The 15,726-nt window shown below is 33.6% G+C and overlaps 1 protein-coding gene across 1 annotated transcript; it reads left to right on the forward strand.

The window, feature by feature from the left end:
- The first annotated feature begins 597 nt into the window (after positions 1–597).
- On the forward strand, positions 598–4,785 carry LOC131660562 (COP9 signalosome complex subunit 5a-like). The gene is made up of 6 exons (XM_058929817.1): positions 598–1,120; positions 1,251–1,532; positions 1,641–1,788; positions 1,877–1,959; positions 4,242–4,319; positions 4,410–4,785. The coding sequence occupies exons 1-6, from the start codon at positions 731–733 to the stop codon at positions 4,497–4,499; spliced, it is 1,071 nt and encodes a 356-aa protein (XP_058785800.1). The 5' UTR covers positions 598–730; the 3' UTR covers positions 4,500–4,785.
- Positions 4,786–15,726: the final 10,941 nt, after the last annotated feature.

The following is a 15,726-nucleotide window of genomic DNA, read 5'->3' on the forward strand; positions in this document are numbered from 1 at the left end:
GATAAATATTCATTTTATACACAAAAAATCTTTCTTGTAGCCAGGTATAAGTGTGACATGTTGTTCCTTTGTATTACCAAAATAGCTGATAATTTTACAAATGACCTTCCACTACAAATGTTCGATAATTTTTGAGATAGTCTTATCGTTTCAATCACGTAGATGAAATAGAATATAAGAATACATTTATAAACAAATTAAATTATTATTTTTAGAGAATCAATCATAATTCAATATCTTTGTTTACATATTATGTACATTGTTATGTACATGAAACAAATAGGAGAAACAATTCTATTATTCAGCAAAATCTCATAAAAATAATTTATTCCATTTAAACTTTACTTTGCTTTTTCCAATAACATTTTTTTTAAAGAAACTTATACACAAACATAACTAAAACATTAATTTTTAAAAAAACTAAAACAAACTGCCCTAAACCTATTAATTAAGAAATATATCACTAACATTTTTCTAATTACTTATACTATATCATCATTAATATTTATTCATGATAAAATAATTGTAGATATTATTAAAAAAATTTGAAAATTATAAAAGAGTAAAAACCTATATGAACAACGTGAGAATAGTAATTTTATTTCACTCTTTCCTCTCGACTGGACCGTCACTTCAGTAGTCTCTCCCTCTGGAGTAGTGTCCTTCCCACTTCCCCTCACTCACCGGAGAGAAACCATCCACGGCGGAGATAACGCCGGAGAGACCAATAATGGAACTATCTTCGTCATCGGCGATCGCACAACAAACATGGGAGTTAGAGAACAACATAATCCCCATGGAAACTCCCGCCGCCGACGATTCAATCTTTCACTACGACGAAGCGGGACAGAGCGAGTTTCAACGCGATAAGCCATGGGCGAACGACCCTCACTACTTCAAGCGCGTCAAGATCTCCGCACTCGCGCTACTCAAGATGGTTGTTCACGCGCGCTCCGGTGGAACCATCGAGGTCATGGGTCTCATGCAAGGTAAAACTGATGCTGATTCGATTATCGTTATGGATGCTTTCGCGTTGCCGGTTGAAGGGACTGAAACTCGTGTCAATGCTCAAGCTGATGCTTATGAATACATGGTTGATTATTCTCAGACCAATAAACAGGTTCATTGAAACCCTAACCCTAACATTAACCCTAATTACAATTATGGATTTTCACTTAAACCCTAACCCTAATGCTGATTAATATTTTGAATTTGCCCTAATTAGTTGGTTTTTGTGTGTTTGTGTGTAGGCTGGCAGGTTGGAGAATGTTGTGGGGTGGTATCATTCTCATCCTGGCTATGGTTGTTGGCTTTCTGGGATTGATGTTTCGACGCAGATGTTGAATCAGCAATTTCAGGAGCCGTTTTTGGCGGTTGTGATTGATCCGACCAGGACTGTTTCTGCTGGAAAAGTTGAGATTGGAGCTTTTAGGACTTACCCGGAAGGTTATAAGCCAGCGGATGATCCTATTTCGGAGTATCAAACTATACCGCTTAATAAGATTGAAGATTTTGGTGTTCATTGTAAACAGGTTTCTCTTATTTCTTTTCTAATTTCCTCCCATTTCAAACCCTAAACCCTAAACCCTTTTTTGTTGTGTTTTTGTTTCAACTACATTTGTGTGGTTTTTTTCTTTCAGTATTATTCTTTGGATATCACTTACTTTAAGTCTAGTCTTGATTCACACCTTTTGGATCTTCTGTGGAACAAATATTGGGTGAATACACTCTCATCTTCTCCTTTATTGGGCAATGGAGACTATGTAGCTGGACAAATCTCAGATTTAGGTACTCTTCAGTGCCATTCTTTAGTTATATTTTGTGATTATAATCTGTAATTATGAATATCTTAATCGGGTTATTTCTTTTGTTGCAGCTGAAAAGCTAGAACAAGCAGAGAATCAATTGGCACACTCACGTTTCGGGCCACTAGTAGCACCTTCACCTAGAAAGAAAGAAGTGAGTTATTGTTTCTCCTTAAATCAAATGCAATGCACTTAGTCTAATTATTGCAATTTCTGTATTGAGAGTTTCAGCTTGATTAATCAAGTGTTTCACTTGTTCGTTTGAAGGCTAGGATGCAATAATCTTTTATGATCAAAATCTTTCTGGATTTTTGTGACTATAGTATTCATTCATGCTCTAGGCATATATTTAGGTGCATATGTAGTCATTGAAGTATTGAGGATGTTTCTTCTTTTTGTTATTATTGATGAGGTTTTGAGCCCGTTTCTATGAGTTGGACATGGGTGTATATGATCAATGCACCACATCATACATTTTTACCGCGAGGAGAGAATGCATTGTTGTTGATGCTAAGAGCCAAAAATCTGACAAAGCCCAACATATGGTGCTGCCATATCTGCATATGGCGCCATGCTTCACAAATTTTGCCATGGCGAAGAGCCAAAACTGCCACCCACATGTGCCATGGTCTCGCCATGACTAATATTTAACAATACTAGGAGTGTGAAAGAAGGATACGTTGAATTTACCCTGTATCAATATTTCTGAACCTCATTTTACAATGTACATCAATATTGCTAAGGGTTAGGATTTAGGGTTTTTTCTTTTTTCTCATATGGTTCCCTTTTAACTGATTTGGATTAGTTCTGGCCTTTTCATCATATGATTGAATGTTGTGTTAGATACCATTGGCTTGTTTCAAGATTTTTTGAAGCCTTCCTTGCAATTTGTAGAACTTTAAGAATCATCATCATTTAGTAACCACTAACTAGTTCTTTTTAGTTTTCACTTGAAGAAGAGCATAACATATCAGGTTTCTCTGGGTTTGGTTGGTAGGTAATATACCAATAGTGTAGAGCATCTAGAATCACCTTGTGCACAACCAGGAATGAATTCATTAGACATTTCTTATGGGATAATGGAGTTTAAAAGTGATAGATATGTGTGCAACTAGTTGCAGATTCGTGAGTGCTTCAACTGGATGTTGGACATTTGCCAACTCAGCCAGTATATAGCATGCTTGGATTTACTTTTGAACCCTTAAAAATTAGCGTCATTCCCTTTAAGGCGGTTTTTGGGAAAAATATAAATATTTTATTTCTTTGAACCAAGATTAAATTTTCATTTGAGCCTCTGTTTGAGTGAAGATTCATAGCAAGTAGCTTTTTCCATCAAATATATATTAAGAGTAAAAACATCCGGACATAAATTACTTCATTTCAAACTAAATTTTAATCTAATCAATTTACAAAATCACATTTATTCAAATCATTTTTGGCAATTGATCATCCAATAACCTAAAATTGTGTGCCTGTTGTCTTTCATCAATCAGTTCTGACAGCACAAGATTAGGACCCAGATGTTTGGGGTTGTAGTTGTATGACTAATTGTTGCTTCTGCACCTAAGGATTTTTTTTATCTTTCCAGAATATTCTCTGTTTTGTTTATATTTCATCTCATAGTCCATAATTTAGAAGGACAAATTTAAAATTTGTAACAGTTCTAATTTTCACATCTACTTCAAACAAATATTTAAAACAATGCTAAAAAATTCTGCTTATGCTGTTCCCTGCTTTCTGAATGACCCCGTATTATCTGTGACCGAGTCATTTGGAGACGCCCTTAATCGTTTATATTGCCTGATCTGTTTTATTTCTCTTAATTTCTGCCGCTTTAATTTGTAATGTTGCTTGTTGCTCTCCTCACGGCATTTTAGATTTACTTGATCAATTTATTTGTCTAATTAAAAAACCTTATCTACTAGTATGTTATGCCTACTCATGCATTCATCCCTTGGCATCATATTTGTTTCATATTCTTATTCTTTTGTAAGTTTCATAAAAGAAAGAGCCTGTTTGTTTGCACTGACCATACAGTGCAATATCACAATCGAAATAACATAATCTTTTGATGTTTGAGTAGTTTATGCTCCGAGTCACGACACTATTGTATGCAGCCTTGTCATTTTCCATTTTCCTCTAAGAACTAATATAGATAAATGTTCCTTAGTCTAGAACAAATCTTCTGAAATGTGCTTAAAATTTTGGTGGATTTTGTCCTTCTATGATGATGGATACGAAGCCTATACCTTTGGCATAGAATCAATCTCAAACCATACAAATGGATATTAAACAGTTACCTATTTGATGTTATTTTGTCATTATTAACTTTCTGAGCCATCACCCGTGAATATGACACAATATTGATGTCAACATTATCTTCCTTCATCGCACCTCAATTTTTCTGCCTGACATCAAAGTTTAATGGATTTACAGGAGGAATCCCCACTTGCTAAGATCACTCGGGATAGTGCGAAGATTACGGTGGAGCAAGTGCATGGCTTAATGTCACAGGTGATTGCCAACCATCCTCCTCTCAGGAAAAGAGTAATTAGTAAAAATAATTTCTAGTCAGCTAAACAATTGTGAATTTGTTGGACGCAGGTAATAAAGGACACTCTGTTCAACTCTGTTCATCAAGCAAACAAGTCTCGCACAGAGCCATCTGGTCCTGAACCAATGATTGAAAGCTGATTTTGGTTTATTCTAGACGTGAATTTGTACAAGTTTTTTATGATGCCGTCCTCATTAACGGCGAGCGGTTTTACATTCAACATGAATAGTTAATCTAGTTTTACATTTTGCATTATTTTGGTTAGTGCTCTGTATATCCTTGTTGGCGTTGCATCTTACAAGAACACTATCAAACTAGGCTATTGATATGGGATTCAGGCTACCAGGGAGTTGATTATTAACCGCATATTATGTAGTTATAAATCTCACCGTTAAAGTTTAACAAAAGTTTATCATTATTTTCAAATGTTTTTTTTTTCTTTATCATTTTCAATGTATACCGCAGAATTAAAATATTCTCAACATATGGGATTTTGAAAAACTGAAGAGGGTCTCAAATCAAATGGGGACAATTCTCTCAGTTTCCCCTTTTCATTGAGAATTGAGTTTTTCGTTAAGGAACCAGAAACTTAACCCTAAATGAAATAGAGAGGATAAGGGTGTACTCTCAGCATTTAATATTTTCAATAAATTAACAACAATTAGTATGTGTGTGAACTTTGGATATAAGGGTGTACTCTCATATTGAATATATTTTTACAAAAAAAAAACTGTTTCATTATATCTTTTTTAAATGAAACAGTTTTACAGTGAACTAAAACTGTTTCATTATACCTTTGTAAAGTTATATATGTACAATGAACTTAAACTTATAGGGCAACAAATTGTATATACGTATAACAATCAAAACGTGTCAGTTTTTGTTTTTAAAGTTATTTATGTACAAAATGAATTAAAACTTCCAACTGAATGAATTAATAATATGATATGAGATGTGGATATATAAAAGAAGAAAGGATATATAAAAAGAGGGGCTTAGCGTAACCCTCAAGAAACCAAAGCGAAATTCAAACGAAGTTGAAAAATTTAAAGTTGGCTATTCCTAATCTATTCAAAACAAATTCTTTCCTAATGATCAAGGAAGAAGTGTCCCATCAAGTGAAGTGAGTAAGAGAGAGTCCTAGTTTAGTAACAGTATTTGCATATATATTGACTTATCTAAAAGTGTGTGACTGATCATAAAGTGCACCGAGTGTATGATAAAAATATTGTTGCACCATCTGTTCTAAAGCTGCCAAGGCACCATTTGCGGGTTCTTGAAGACTAAGGTAGCAATCTTAGAGTCAGTCTCTAACCAAAGTGAGTTCCAGCTCCTCTCATGAGGATTTTTAATGGCAAGAATGTTGCCCCATAGCTCAACATAGAGGGAGTTCTGGACAAGGTTGACCGCAAAGTAACCGATGCATTCACCAATGCAATACCTTGTTGGATTAAAGAGGAGCCATTAGTGTTGCATTTAAAATAAACCTTAAAAAAAATTCAGAGATGCATTTTCGAACTAAATTTTTAAAAAAATGAAGAAAAAAAATATGTTCAGAGATGTATCTCTAAAAATAAGAAATATTTTTGACATTCTTCATGGACATGAGAGAAGGCGACAAGATCCAAAGAGAAATTTTAAAAAAAATGATAACCATCCACTAACTCTAATAATGAAACATCCATATTAATATTAATTTTAATTTGGACTAAATGTCTGAGTTTGAGGTCCAACATAAATCTATATCCATAAAGATAAAACTTATAATAATAATAATAATATATTCGGTCAGTTTCGATATTTTGACATGTCATATTTTATCAACCGAATCCAATCAATTCTATCGATTGATATGATATCCAAGTCCAACTAACTAGAGAATTTTAACAAGCACCCCACCTTATTAATATTTTTACTATAATACCTTCATACGTTTTGCCCTTTTTTTTGCGGGATCTTCATACTTAAAAATTACTCCTTTTGCTATTGTAAATTTCATTTTTCAGAGTTTTTGAAAAAGTTTGAATTTCTATCCATTTTTTGAATTAAAAATACTAAATAGCTATTAATTTATGAGTGCCTATAAATATGTTTGATGTAATCTACTGTCATTTTAATTTCTTCCTCTCTCATCTTAATGGAGATCATGTATCTCATCCAATATGAAAAAAAGAAAAAAAAAATCAAATCTCAAATAAGGTTCTCTAATGTTAGATGAAGTAATGCTACAAGTGAGTTCACCTACAATCAAAGTACTAGCAAACTAATACCAAGAATTTAACAATTCACAAGAATAAACAATGGAGGAGCAAGACAAATAGAAGGAACTATAACACTCACCATCTAATCTAACTTGGGATCAATGAAATTTCAAACAATGGATGGTAATTAATTGACATAAGAAAATAAGAAAACAAAAAAGAATTGCAAGTCATTTTCATGTGTGCGGTTAATTCAGATTATGATCAATTAGATACCCAATTCAAGAGGCCACTATGAAAAAGTACTCTTCAGCTTTTATCCCCACCACCATCAAGAACAAAAATTCAACTCAAATACAACTTCCATATTCAAACATTTAACTAATACTTCCTAATCTTCTTTATAATCCTCCATCTTCTTAAATAACAGATAATTACTTTTTATTTATTGAATAATTAATATATACATAATCTTTTATTAGTAATATATAGGATCGAAGAGAACAATATAATATTTTTATTCAATTAGATAATTCAATTAATAACTATGTGCGAGTCATTTGATTGAAGATGCACGAGTTTCAATATGCAATTAAGTATTTATTTGTTAATAAGGGGGTTGAATAATAATAAAAATAGGGAAAAAAAGAAATGCACTGAAAGTGTAAACTATTTTTACACTGTCAATCAATGAGAGACATGCATCAGAATAAAGCCAATTTTTAATTTTAAAAAATTGTAATTACATGACAAATTAAAGCATTTTGATTGGTTGTATGTGTAAAACTGATTTACACTGACAGTGCACTATCTTTAAACTCATAAAAATAATAATAAAATTATTAGTTTTGAATTATAGCATATATAAAAGACGTGGAAGAAACAAATATTTTCTTTTAACTTAAAAATAATTTTTAGGGAAATCAACTGAAAACTTTTGCACCTTTATAGAATAAAAAATAATTTTTTAATTTTTTCTTAAAAAGTATTTATTTATAAATATCAACAATAACTTATTATTTATATTATTTATTTTAAAAAGTATTTATTTTTTTAAAAATATTTTTTGAAAATAATATTAATATGTAGTATCACAAAGGGTTTGAGTTGTGTAAGAATGTATGTTGCCACTATTTGTGTCTCTTTCGGTGTCAAAGAAACAACATGCATGATTTGATAAGATTCTTATGGGATAGCAATAGCATATAACAAAAAGTGATGTCTTCATTCACAAGCAAATGGTCTTTTTGAATTCTTTTTATGCTGCTTGGACATTTTTTCTATAATCCAACATCAAATATATCTATTTTATTATATTTTTCAATTTTGCTGAATTGTCTTGTGACTAATACTCTCTAACTCACGAATTTCATTATCTAAATTGCCTTTTTAGTTTTTAAAAACATGTACTATCACTATTTTCTCGTGATAAAGCTAACTACAAAATTATTCAACAACAAATATATTTTTCATAAAGTGCACACAATTACGTGCAAAACAAAACCAATTATTTAGACAAACATGACCAAAAAATGTGAAAATAAAAAAAAGGAAATTTCTTTATTGGCCCTTAATCTTCTTGGTCACTCCCGACGAAATTCTCATAATGCCCTTATATTTCGGAAATGCATCTCCGAAATCACTTTTTTCTAGAAAAAAAGTTGATTTCGGAAGTGCACTTCCGAAAACACAAAAAAAAGTGTTTCGGAGATGCATTTCCGAAATCATCTTTTTTTTTTTTTGGAGAGGGGGTGTCTTCGGAGATGCATATCCGAAATATTTAAATTTTTGGTCTTGAAATGTTTCGGATATGCATTTCCGAAAAAATTCAATAATTATTAAAAAATTAAAATAAAAGAGAATCAATACAATTAATAGTATAAGTAATTGTATTAATTAAAAAATATTATTAAATATATATCATTATCATTAAAATAAAATAATAATTATTAACATCTTGTTTTAAATTAAAATATTTTGTAGTTATTATTTATAATTAAATTTTTTCAACAATTTTTTATGCACTATTATTTTATTTACAAATAAATTATTTGATACTTTATTTTAATTGAATAGAATAGAATTTAATTTTAATAAAATTAAAAAAAAATGAGAATATTTAAAAAAAATTAAAAGAAACTTTTTATTTCATATAAAATCAATTTGATCGAAATTATAGTAGTAAATGTAAATAGTACTTTGTTAAGTGAATAGAATTAAAATTTAAGTGAATCTCTAGTATAATTATACATATAAATATTAATTTTATTCTTTAATTTAAATAAAATTGAAGAAAATAATGAGAAATTTGTTTAAGAATTAAAAAAAGAATTTTTTTTTTCATTAACATCAATATGATAGTAAATTTTTAGTAGTAATATAAAAAGTACGTTAGTTGATCAAATTTTAGTAGTGTTATTTATAATTAAAAAAATAATTAAATTTATTTTTGTAAAAGTAGACTTATGTGTTATTTATTTATTTATTTGACATTATCTGGAATTGATTATTCATGTGAGAGAAAAATAATGTTTTGTTAATATATAGAATTGATTAGATAGTTATAAAAGGAATTATTGGTCATATGAAAAAAGAAATATTTTATTAAGCTTGATCCCTTCTATTGATTAACATCCCAAAATTTTTAATATTTTGGGATTTTGATTAATTCAGATATGCATATGGGAATTAATTAAAATTTCAATTTTTTTTGTGTTTTCGGAGATGCATCTCCGAATTAATTAAAATTCCAATTTTTTCGGAGATGCATTTCCGAAATCTGGAAAAATCTAAAAAAAAACTTCGGAGATGCATCTCCGAAGCAGGGATAAATTTGGATTTTCGCTGGGGTCAGCCAGATAGTGAGATGGACAAAGAAATTTTCTAAAAAAATAGTGAAGTTGTGGAATTTTCACTTTATTCTAGTTTGAGTGATACCCATGAATATGACAATTGACGATACTAATTGAATAAAGTGAAAATTCCACAACTTCCTTAGAATAAAGTGAAAATTCATCGGTATTACTCAAACTAGAATAAAGTAGTACGGTAATTAATTTAAAAGACAAAAGACAACCTTTAGATTTTTTTTTTTAATTATGGTGGATTATAGTTGAAGATGATGATGAAGATGAAGATGAAAGAAAAAAGATAAGAGAAAAAACGTAATAAATTTTTAATTGTGAAAATTCCGTTGTGATTCTACAGTAACAAATTTGTTTAAATATACAAAAATTAAACTCTCACGTAGGCACAATCAAAAGTATGTTAAATTATGCTGACAACTAAGAATAACTTTTAGAATTTTTTTTAACTATCAGCCTCAGAAGCTTTTGACTTTAACAGTACCTATTGAATATAAATTATTTCTAACCTATTCATTATCATACAAGTTTCTTCAATTTTATGATTTACTTTTGTGAGATATTGGATCGAACTCTAGTATTGTCGAAGGGTAGTTTTTTGGTTCGACAGAGTTAAGCATGAAGTCGAAGGATTGTTCACATGCTGGTGTCGAAGTGTGCATGCTGTAGTCGAAGATGGGTCTAGCATGCAGATGTCGAAGATGCTAGGGTTGTTAGCATGTTAAATTAGGTTTTAGTGTTTAAACCTTAATTTGTTAAGTTAGCTTGTTTATTAAGTTGGCTTGTGTAATGGGCCTTGCTGAAAAAGCCCATTAGTTAGTATGTTAGGTTTTATTATAAATAGCATACTAGTCTCTCATCATTGCTAAGCTGCAAATCCTGATTTAGGGTGAGAGAGGTTATTTGTTATTCTTGTAAACTTGTAATCTTGTTTTAAGAGAAAGTGAAAGAATAGCGGTTATAACCAATTCTTGTGTTCCTCTTCTTCCTTGTCCTTTATTCATCCCTTGTTTTATACTTTGTTCTTGGCATTGAATTCACAACAAATTGGTGCGGTGAGCGTGGAGAAGATGCCTTCAACAAAGTATGAGATTGAAAAGTTCACCGGAGTGAATGATTTCGGTCTGTGGCGCTTGAAGATGAAAGCCCTACTGGTTCAGCAGGGTTGTTTGGAAGCGTTGAAGGGAGAGACAGCCATGAATGCAGAATTGACGGCAGCGGAGAAGACGAATATGATCGAGAAAGCACACAACACAATTTTGTTGAGCCTTGGTGATAAGGTTCTCCGGCAGGTATCAAAGGAGACGACGACATCAGGGTTATGGGTGAAACTTGAAAGTTTGTATATGACCAAATCGCGGGTAAATCGACTCTACCTGAAGCAAGCTTTGTATTCATTCAAGATGATTGAAGACAAAGTATTGGCTGAGCAGTTGGATATGTTCAACAAGCCGATTCTTGATCTTGAAAATATTGATGTGAAGATCGATGATGAAGATCAAGCGCTGTTACTATTGTGTTCTTTGCCTCGATCACATGCTCACTTCAAAGAAACTCTCTTGTATGGAAGGGAGTCCCTGACGTTTGAAGAAGTTCAATCAGCCTTGTACTCTAAGGACTTGAATGAACGAAAGGAGCATAAACCTTCGACTGTTGGCGAAGGTTTGGCCGTTAAAGGAAAACTCTTACGAAAGGATGGTAAGTTCGACAAGAAGAAAGGCAAAAGCCAGTCGAAGTCTTACAGTGGCGAAGCATCTGGCATTCGATGCTACCATTGTAAGAAGGAGGGTCACACAAGAAAGGTGTGCCCTGAACTCCTAAAATATCATGGAGGTAAGGATAGTGGCAACGCTGCCATTGTTCAAGATGATTTCGAATCATCTGATGTTCTTGTGGTTTCAAGCAGTGACTCTAAGAAGGAGTGGATTATGGATTCAGGTTGCACTTGGCACATGACTCCAAACAAAGACTTGTTCGAGGAATTATGTGATCAAGATGGTGGATCAGTATTGCTGGGAAACAACAAGGCTTGCAAGATTGCAGGTGTTGGATCTGTGAGATTCAAGCTCCATGATGAGTCAATAAGGTTGTTGACTGAAGTCAGGTATGTTCCTGATTTGAAGAGAAATCTGCTTTCTCTTGGTGAATTCGACAAGAAAGGATATGTTTTCCAAGGAGAGAAAAGTATCCTAAGAGTCATGAAGGGTTCGAAGGAAGTCTTGAGAGGCGTGAAGAAACAAGGCTTGTATACCCTTGAGGCTGAAGTTGTAAGTGGTTCGACAAATGTTGCATCCACGAAACCTTTGTCGAAAACAGAAATCTGGCACATGAGATTGGGCCATGTCAGTGAAAGGGGTCTGGTCGAATTAGGGAAACAAAATCTGCTTGGTGGAGACAAAGTCGAAAAGCTGAAGTTTTGTGAACCCTGTGTACTTGGAAAATCTTGCAGAGTGAAGTTCAACAAAGGCAGACAAAGAACACATGGATCCCTTGATTACATCCATGCTGATCTTTGGGGGCCTGCAAGGTGTCCATCACATTCAGGAGCAAGGTATTTTCTATCCATAGTAGATGATTATTCCAGAAAATTATGGGTATTCATCCAGAAGACTAAGGATGAAACTTTTGAGAATTTCAAAAGTTGGAAGACTCTGGTTGAAAATCAGACTGGCAGAACGGTCAAGAGGTTGAGAACCGACAATGGCCTTGAATTTTGCAATGAGGCATTCGACAGTTTTTGTGCTGCCTCTGGTATTGCAAGGCATAGAACTACTGCAGGTACTCCACATCAAAATGGTTTGGCTGAAAGGTTTAATCGAACTATTTTGGAGAGAGTCAGATGCATGTTGACTAGTGCGGGGTTAACGAAGGTGTTCTGGGCTGAGGCTGTTTCGACAGCAACATATCTGATAAACAGATGTCCTTCGACAGCGTTAGATATGAAGACACCTGAAGAAGTTTGGTCGGGACATCCACCAGATCTCGACAAACTGAGAGTATTTGGCTGCGTAGCCTATGCTCACATTAGGCAAGACAAGGTCGAACCTAGAGCTCTGAAATGCATGTTCATGGGATACCCAGAAGGAGTCAAAGCTTATAGGCTATGGTGCCTAGAGCCAGGTCACAGGAGGTGTATCACCAGTCGAGATATAGTTTTCAATGAAGCTGAAATGGCTTTTAAGAAAACTGATGATGTTGGTCGAAGTACAGAAACATCTGACGAAGAGCTGGAACAGGTAGAGATTCCTGTTGAGGTGGAGCATGTTGATGTTGAATTGCATATCCCAGATGAAGTCGAAGAAGAAGCAGAAGATGCTGAAGTTGAGGAAACTGACGATGACTACCTATTATCGAGAGATAGGTCGAGAAGAGTCATCAAGCCACCTCAGAGACTTGGATATGCAGATCTTATAGCTTATGCCTTAATCTCTGCAAGTGAGGTTCTAGACGAAGAACCTAGAGACTATAAGGAAGTTATGAGAAGTCGAAATAAGACTAAATGGCTAAAGGCCATGGATGATGAGATGAAATCTCTTCATGATAATCATACTTGGGAACTGATCAAGAAACCTGCTGGGGCAAGGTTAGTCAGCTGTAAATGGATTTTCAAAGTTAAGGAAGGAATTGAAGGAGTGACGTCGAAAAGATACAAGGCAAGGTTAGTTGCAAGGGGTTTCACTCAGAAAGAAGGTGTCGACTTCAATGATGTGTTTTCTCCTGTTGTGAAGCACAGGTCCATTCGAATGTTGCTTGCCATGGTGGCACAGTTCGATCTTGAACTGGAACAGATGGATGTGAAGAATGCGTTCTTGTATGGTGATCTAGATGAAACGATCTTGATGAGGCAACCTGAAGGGTATGTCGAAAAGGGGAAGGAAGATTGTGTGTGCAAGTTAAAGAGATCTTTGTATGGGCTGAAACAATCTCCTCGATTGTGGAATAGGAGATTCGACAAGTTCATGGCACCCATAAGTTTCATTAGAAGTCAGTTCGACCACTGCGTTTACTTCAGATTTCGACCTGGTAATTCATTTGTTATTTTGTTGCTTTATGTGGATGATATTCTCATAGCAAGCAACAATGCTGAAGATGTGACGAGGGTGAAGGCTGAACTCAATAAGGAGTTCGATATGAAGGATCTGGGAGTTGCTTCCAGGATTCTTGGAATTGACATTCAAAGAGATAGAAAGAAGTCGAAGTTATGCTTATCTCAAGAGGCATATCTACGAAAGATTCTCGAAAAGTTTGGTATGTCGAATTCGAAGCCAGTTGTGACTCCAACAAACCCTCAATTCAAGCTGAGTATTGATCAGTGTCCCAGTACTGATGTTGAAAGAGCCTATATGAATAGCATCCCATATGCTAATATAGTTGGTTCTTTGATGTATGCTATGGTCTGTACTAGACCCGACATAGCATATGCAGTAAGTCTTGTAAGCAGGTACATGGCGAACCCTGGAAAGGCTCACTGGCAAGCATTGAAGTGGATTTTAAGGTACATAAATGGGTCTCTGAATATAGTTCTAATTTATGGTGGAGCCTTGGGTGAAGATAGTAAAGCAGTAATAGAAGGATATGTCGACTCTGATTATGCAGATTGTATGGATTCCAGAAAATCTATTTCTGGATATGTTTTCACTATGTTTGGCACTGCAATTAGTTGGAAAGCAACACTTCAGAAGGTTGTTGCTCTATCAACCACTGAAGCGGAGTATATTGCCCTAACTGAAGCTGTGAAAGAAGCATTGTGGCTTGAAGGTTTTGCGAAGGAGCTGAAACTTCAAGGTCGAGGTATCACTGTTAAATGTGATAGTCAAAGTGCAATACACCTGTCGAAGAATTCAACCTATCATGAGCGAACTAAGCACATTGATGTGAGGCTGCATTTTGTCATAGGAGTAATCGAGCGTGGAGAAGTCCAAGTGCTGAAGGTTTCGACTGAAGACAATGCTGCTGATATGATCACGAAGACCTTGCCGAGTTGCAAGTTTTTCCACTGTATGCAGTTGATAAAGCTGCATGAAGAAAGCTAGTTTGTTCCTTGACGTTGTAGAGTTAGGTCCAAGGTGGAGATTTGTGAGATATTGGATCGAACTCTAGTATTGTCGAAGGGTAGTTTCTTGGTTCGACAGTTCGACAGAGTTAAGCATGAAGTCGAAGGATTGTTCACATGCTGGTGTCAAAGTGTGCATGTTGTAGTCGAAGATGGGTCTAGCATGCATATGTCGAAGATGCTAGGGTTGTTAGCATGTTAAATTAGGTTTTAGTGTTTAAACCCTAATTTGTTAAGTTAGCTTGTTTATTAAGTTGACTTGTGTAATGGGCCTTGCTGAAAAAGCCCATTAGTTAGTATGTTAGGTTTTATTATAAATAGCATACTAGTCTCTCATCATTGCTAAGCTGCAAATCCTGATTTAGGGTGAGAGAGGTTATTTGTTATTCTTGTAAACTTGTAATCTTGTTTTAAGAAAGTGAAAGAATAACAGTTATAACCAATTCTTGTGTTCCTCTTCTTCCCTGTCCTTTATTCATCCCTTGTTTTATACTTTGTTCTTGGCATTGAATTCACAACAACTTTAAAGATGTGTATGGTGGTTTAGTGGAAAAGTTGCAAAGAAAGAGTGAGAAAAGAGAGAAAGGAATAAGAAATAGAGAAGATTTGATATAATGTTTGGTAGTAAAGAAAAATAAGAAAAATAGAAAAGAGGGAATAATGCAATTATTTTTAAAAGATAAAATTACCCTTAAACAAAATTAAAATTTGAATAAAATATTAATACTTTATTTTAATGATGTTAACTTCGATGAATAGTTTTATTTTTTTATGAGTTAAATGAAGAAGTTGTCTTTTAATTAATGTTAACTTTGATTTTTATGTTAATTTCTTCATTTAACTCAAAAAATAAAATTATTCCTTTAAACTAAAGACGATTAATCAATTTAATTCGTCACTCAATCATTTTCATTTCAATTAATTCTCATGAATTAAATATGTAAATTAGAGAACGATCTGACTGATTTATATTAACTAAAATAATGATCCTTTTATCTCGGTTATCAAAGGAATTTAAATTCTTTTTCTAAAAAATATGAATTAAATTTCATTACTAAATTTATAATTCTCCTGTATCAAATTAGAAAATTTCTTTATCAACCCCCATGTCTTCTTGGTCACCTCTGGTGAAAAACCCAAACCACCCCTAACTTCGGAAATGCATTTTCGAAATGCAAGAAAAAGGTGTTTTCGGAGATGCATCTCCGAAACCGCCTTTTTTTTGAAAAAATTGTCTTATTTCGGAAGT

The sequence above is a fragment of the Vicia villosa genome, linkage group LG3, assembly GCF_029867415.1.
Source record: "Vicia villosa cultivar HV-30 ecotype Madison, WI linkage group LG3, Vvil1.0, whole genome shotgun sequence".
In the NCBI taxonomy this organism is placed as follows: domain Eukaryota; kingdom Viridiplantae; phylum Streptophyta; class Magnoliopsida; order Fabales; family Fabaceae; genus Vicia; species Vicia villosa.

Coding starts and splice junctions, on each gene's coding strand:
- LOC131660562 (XM_058929817.1), top strand. CDS start 731: ATGGAACTATCTTCGTCATCGGCGATCGCACAACAAACATGGGAGTTA. Junction 1,533..1,640: donor TTGGTGTTCATTGTAAACAG/GTTTCTCTTATT, acceptor TTTTTCTTTCAG/TATTATTCTTTGGATATCAC. Junction 1,960..4,241: donor CTTCACCTAGAAAGAAAGAA/GTGAGTTATTGT, acceptor ATGGATTTACAG/GAGGAATCCCCACTTGCTAA.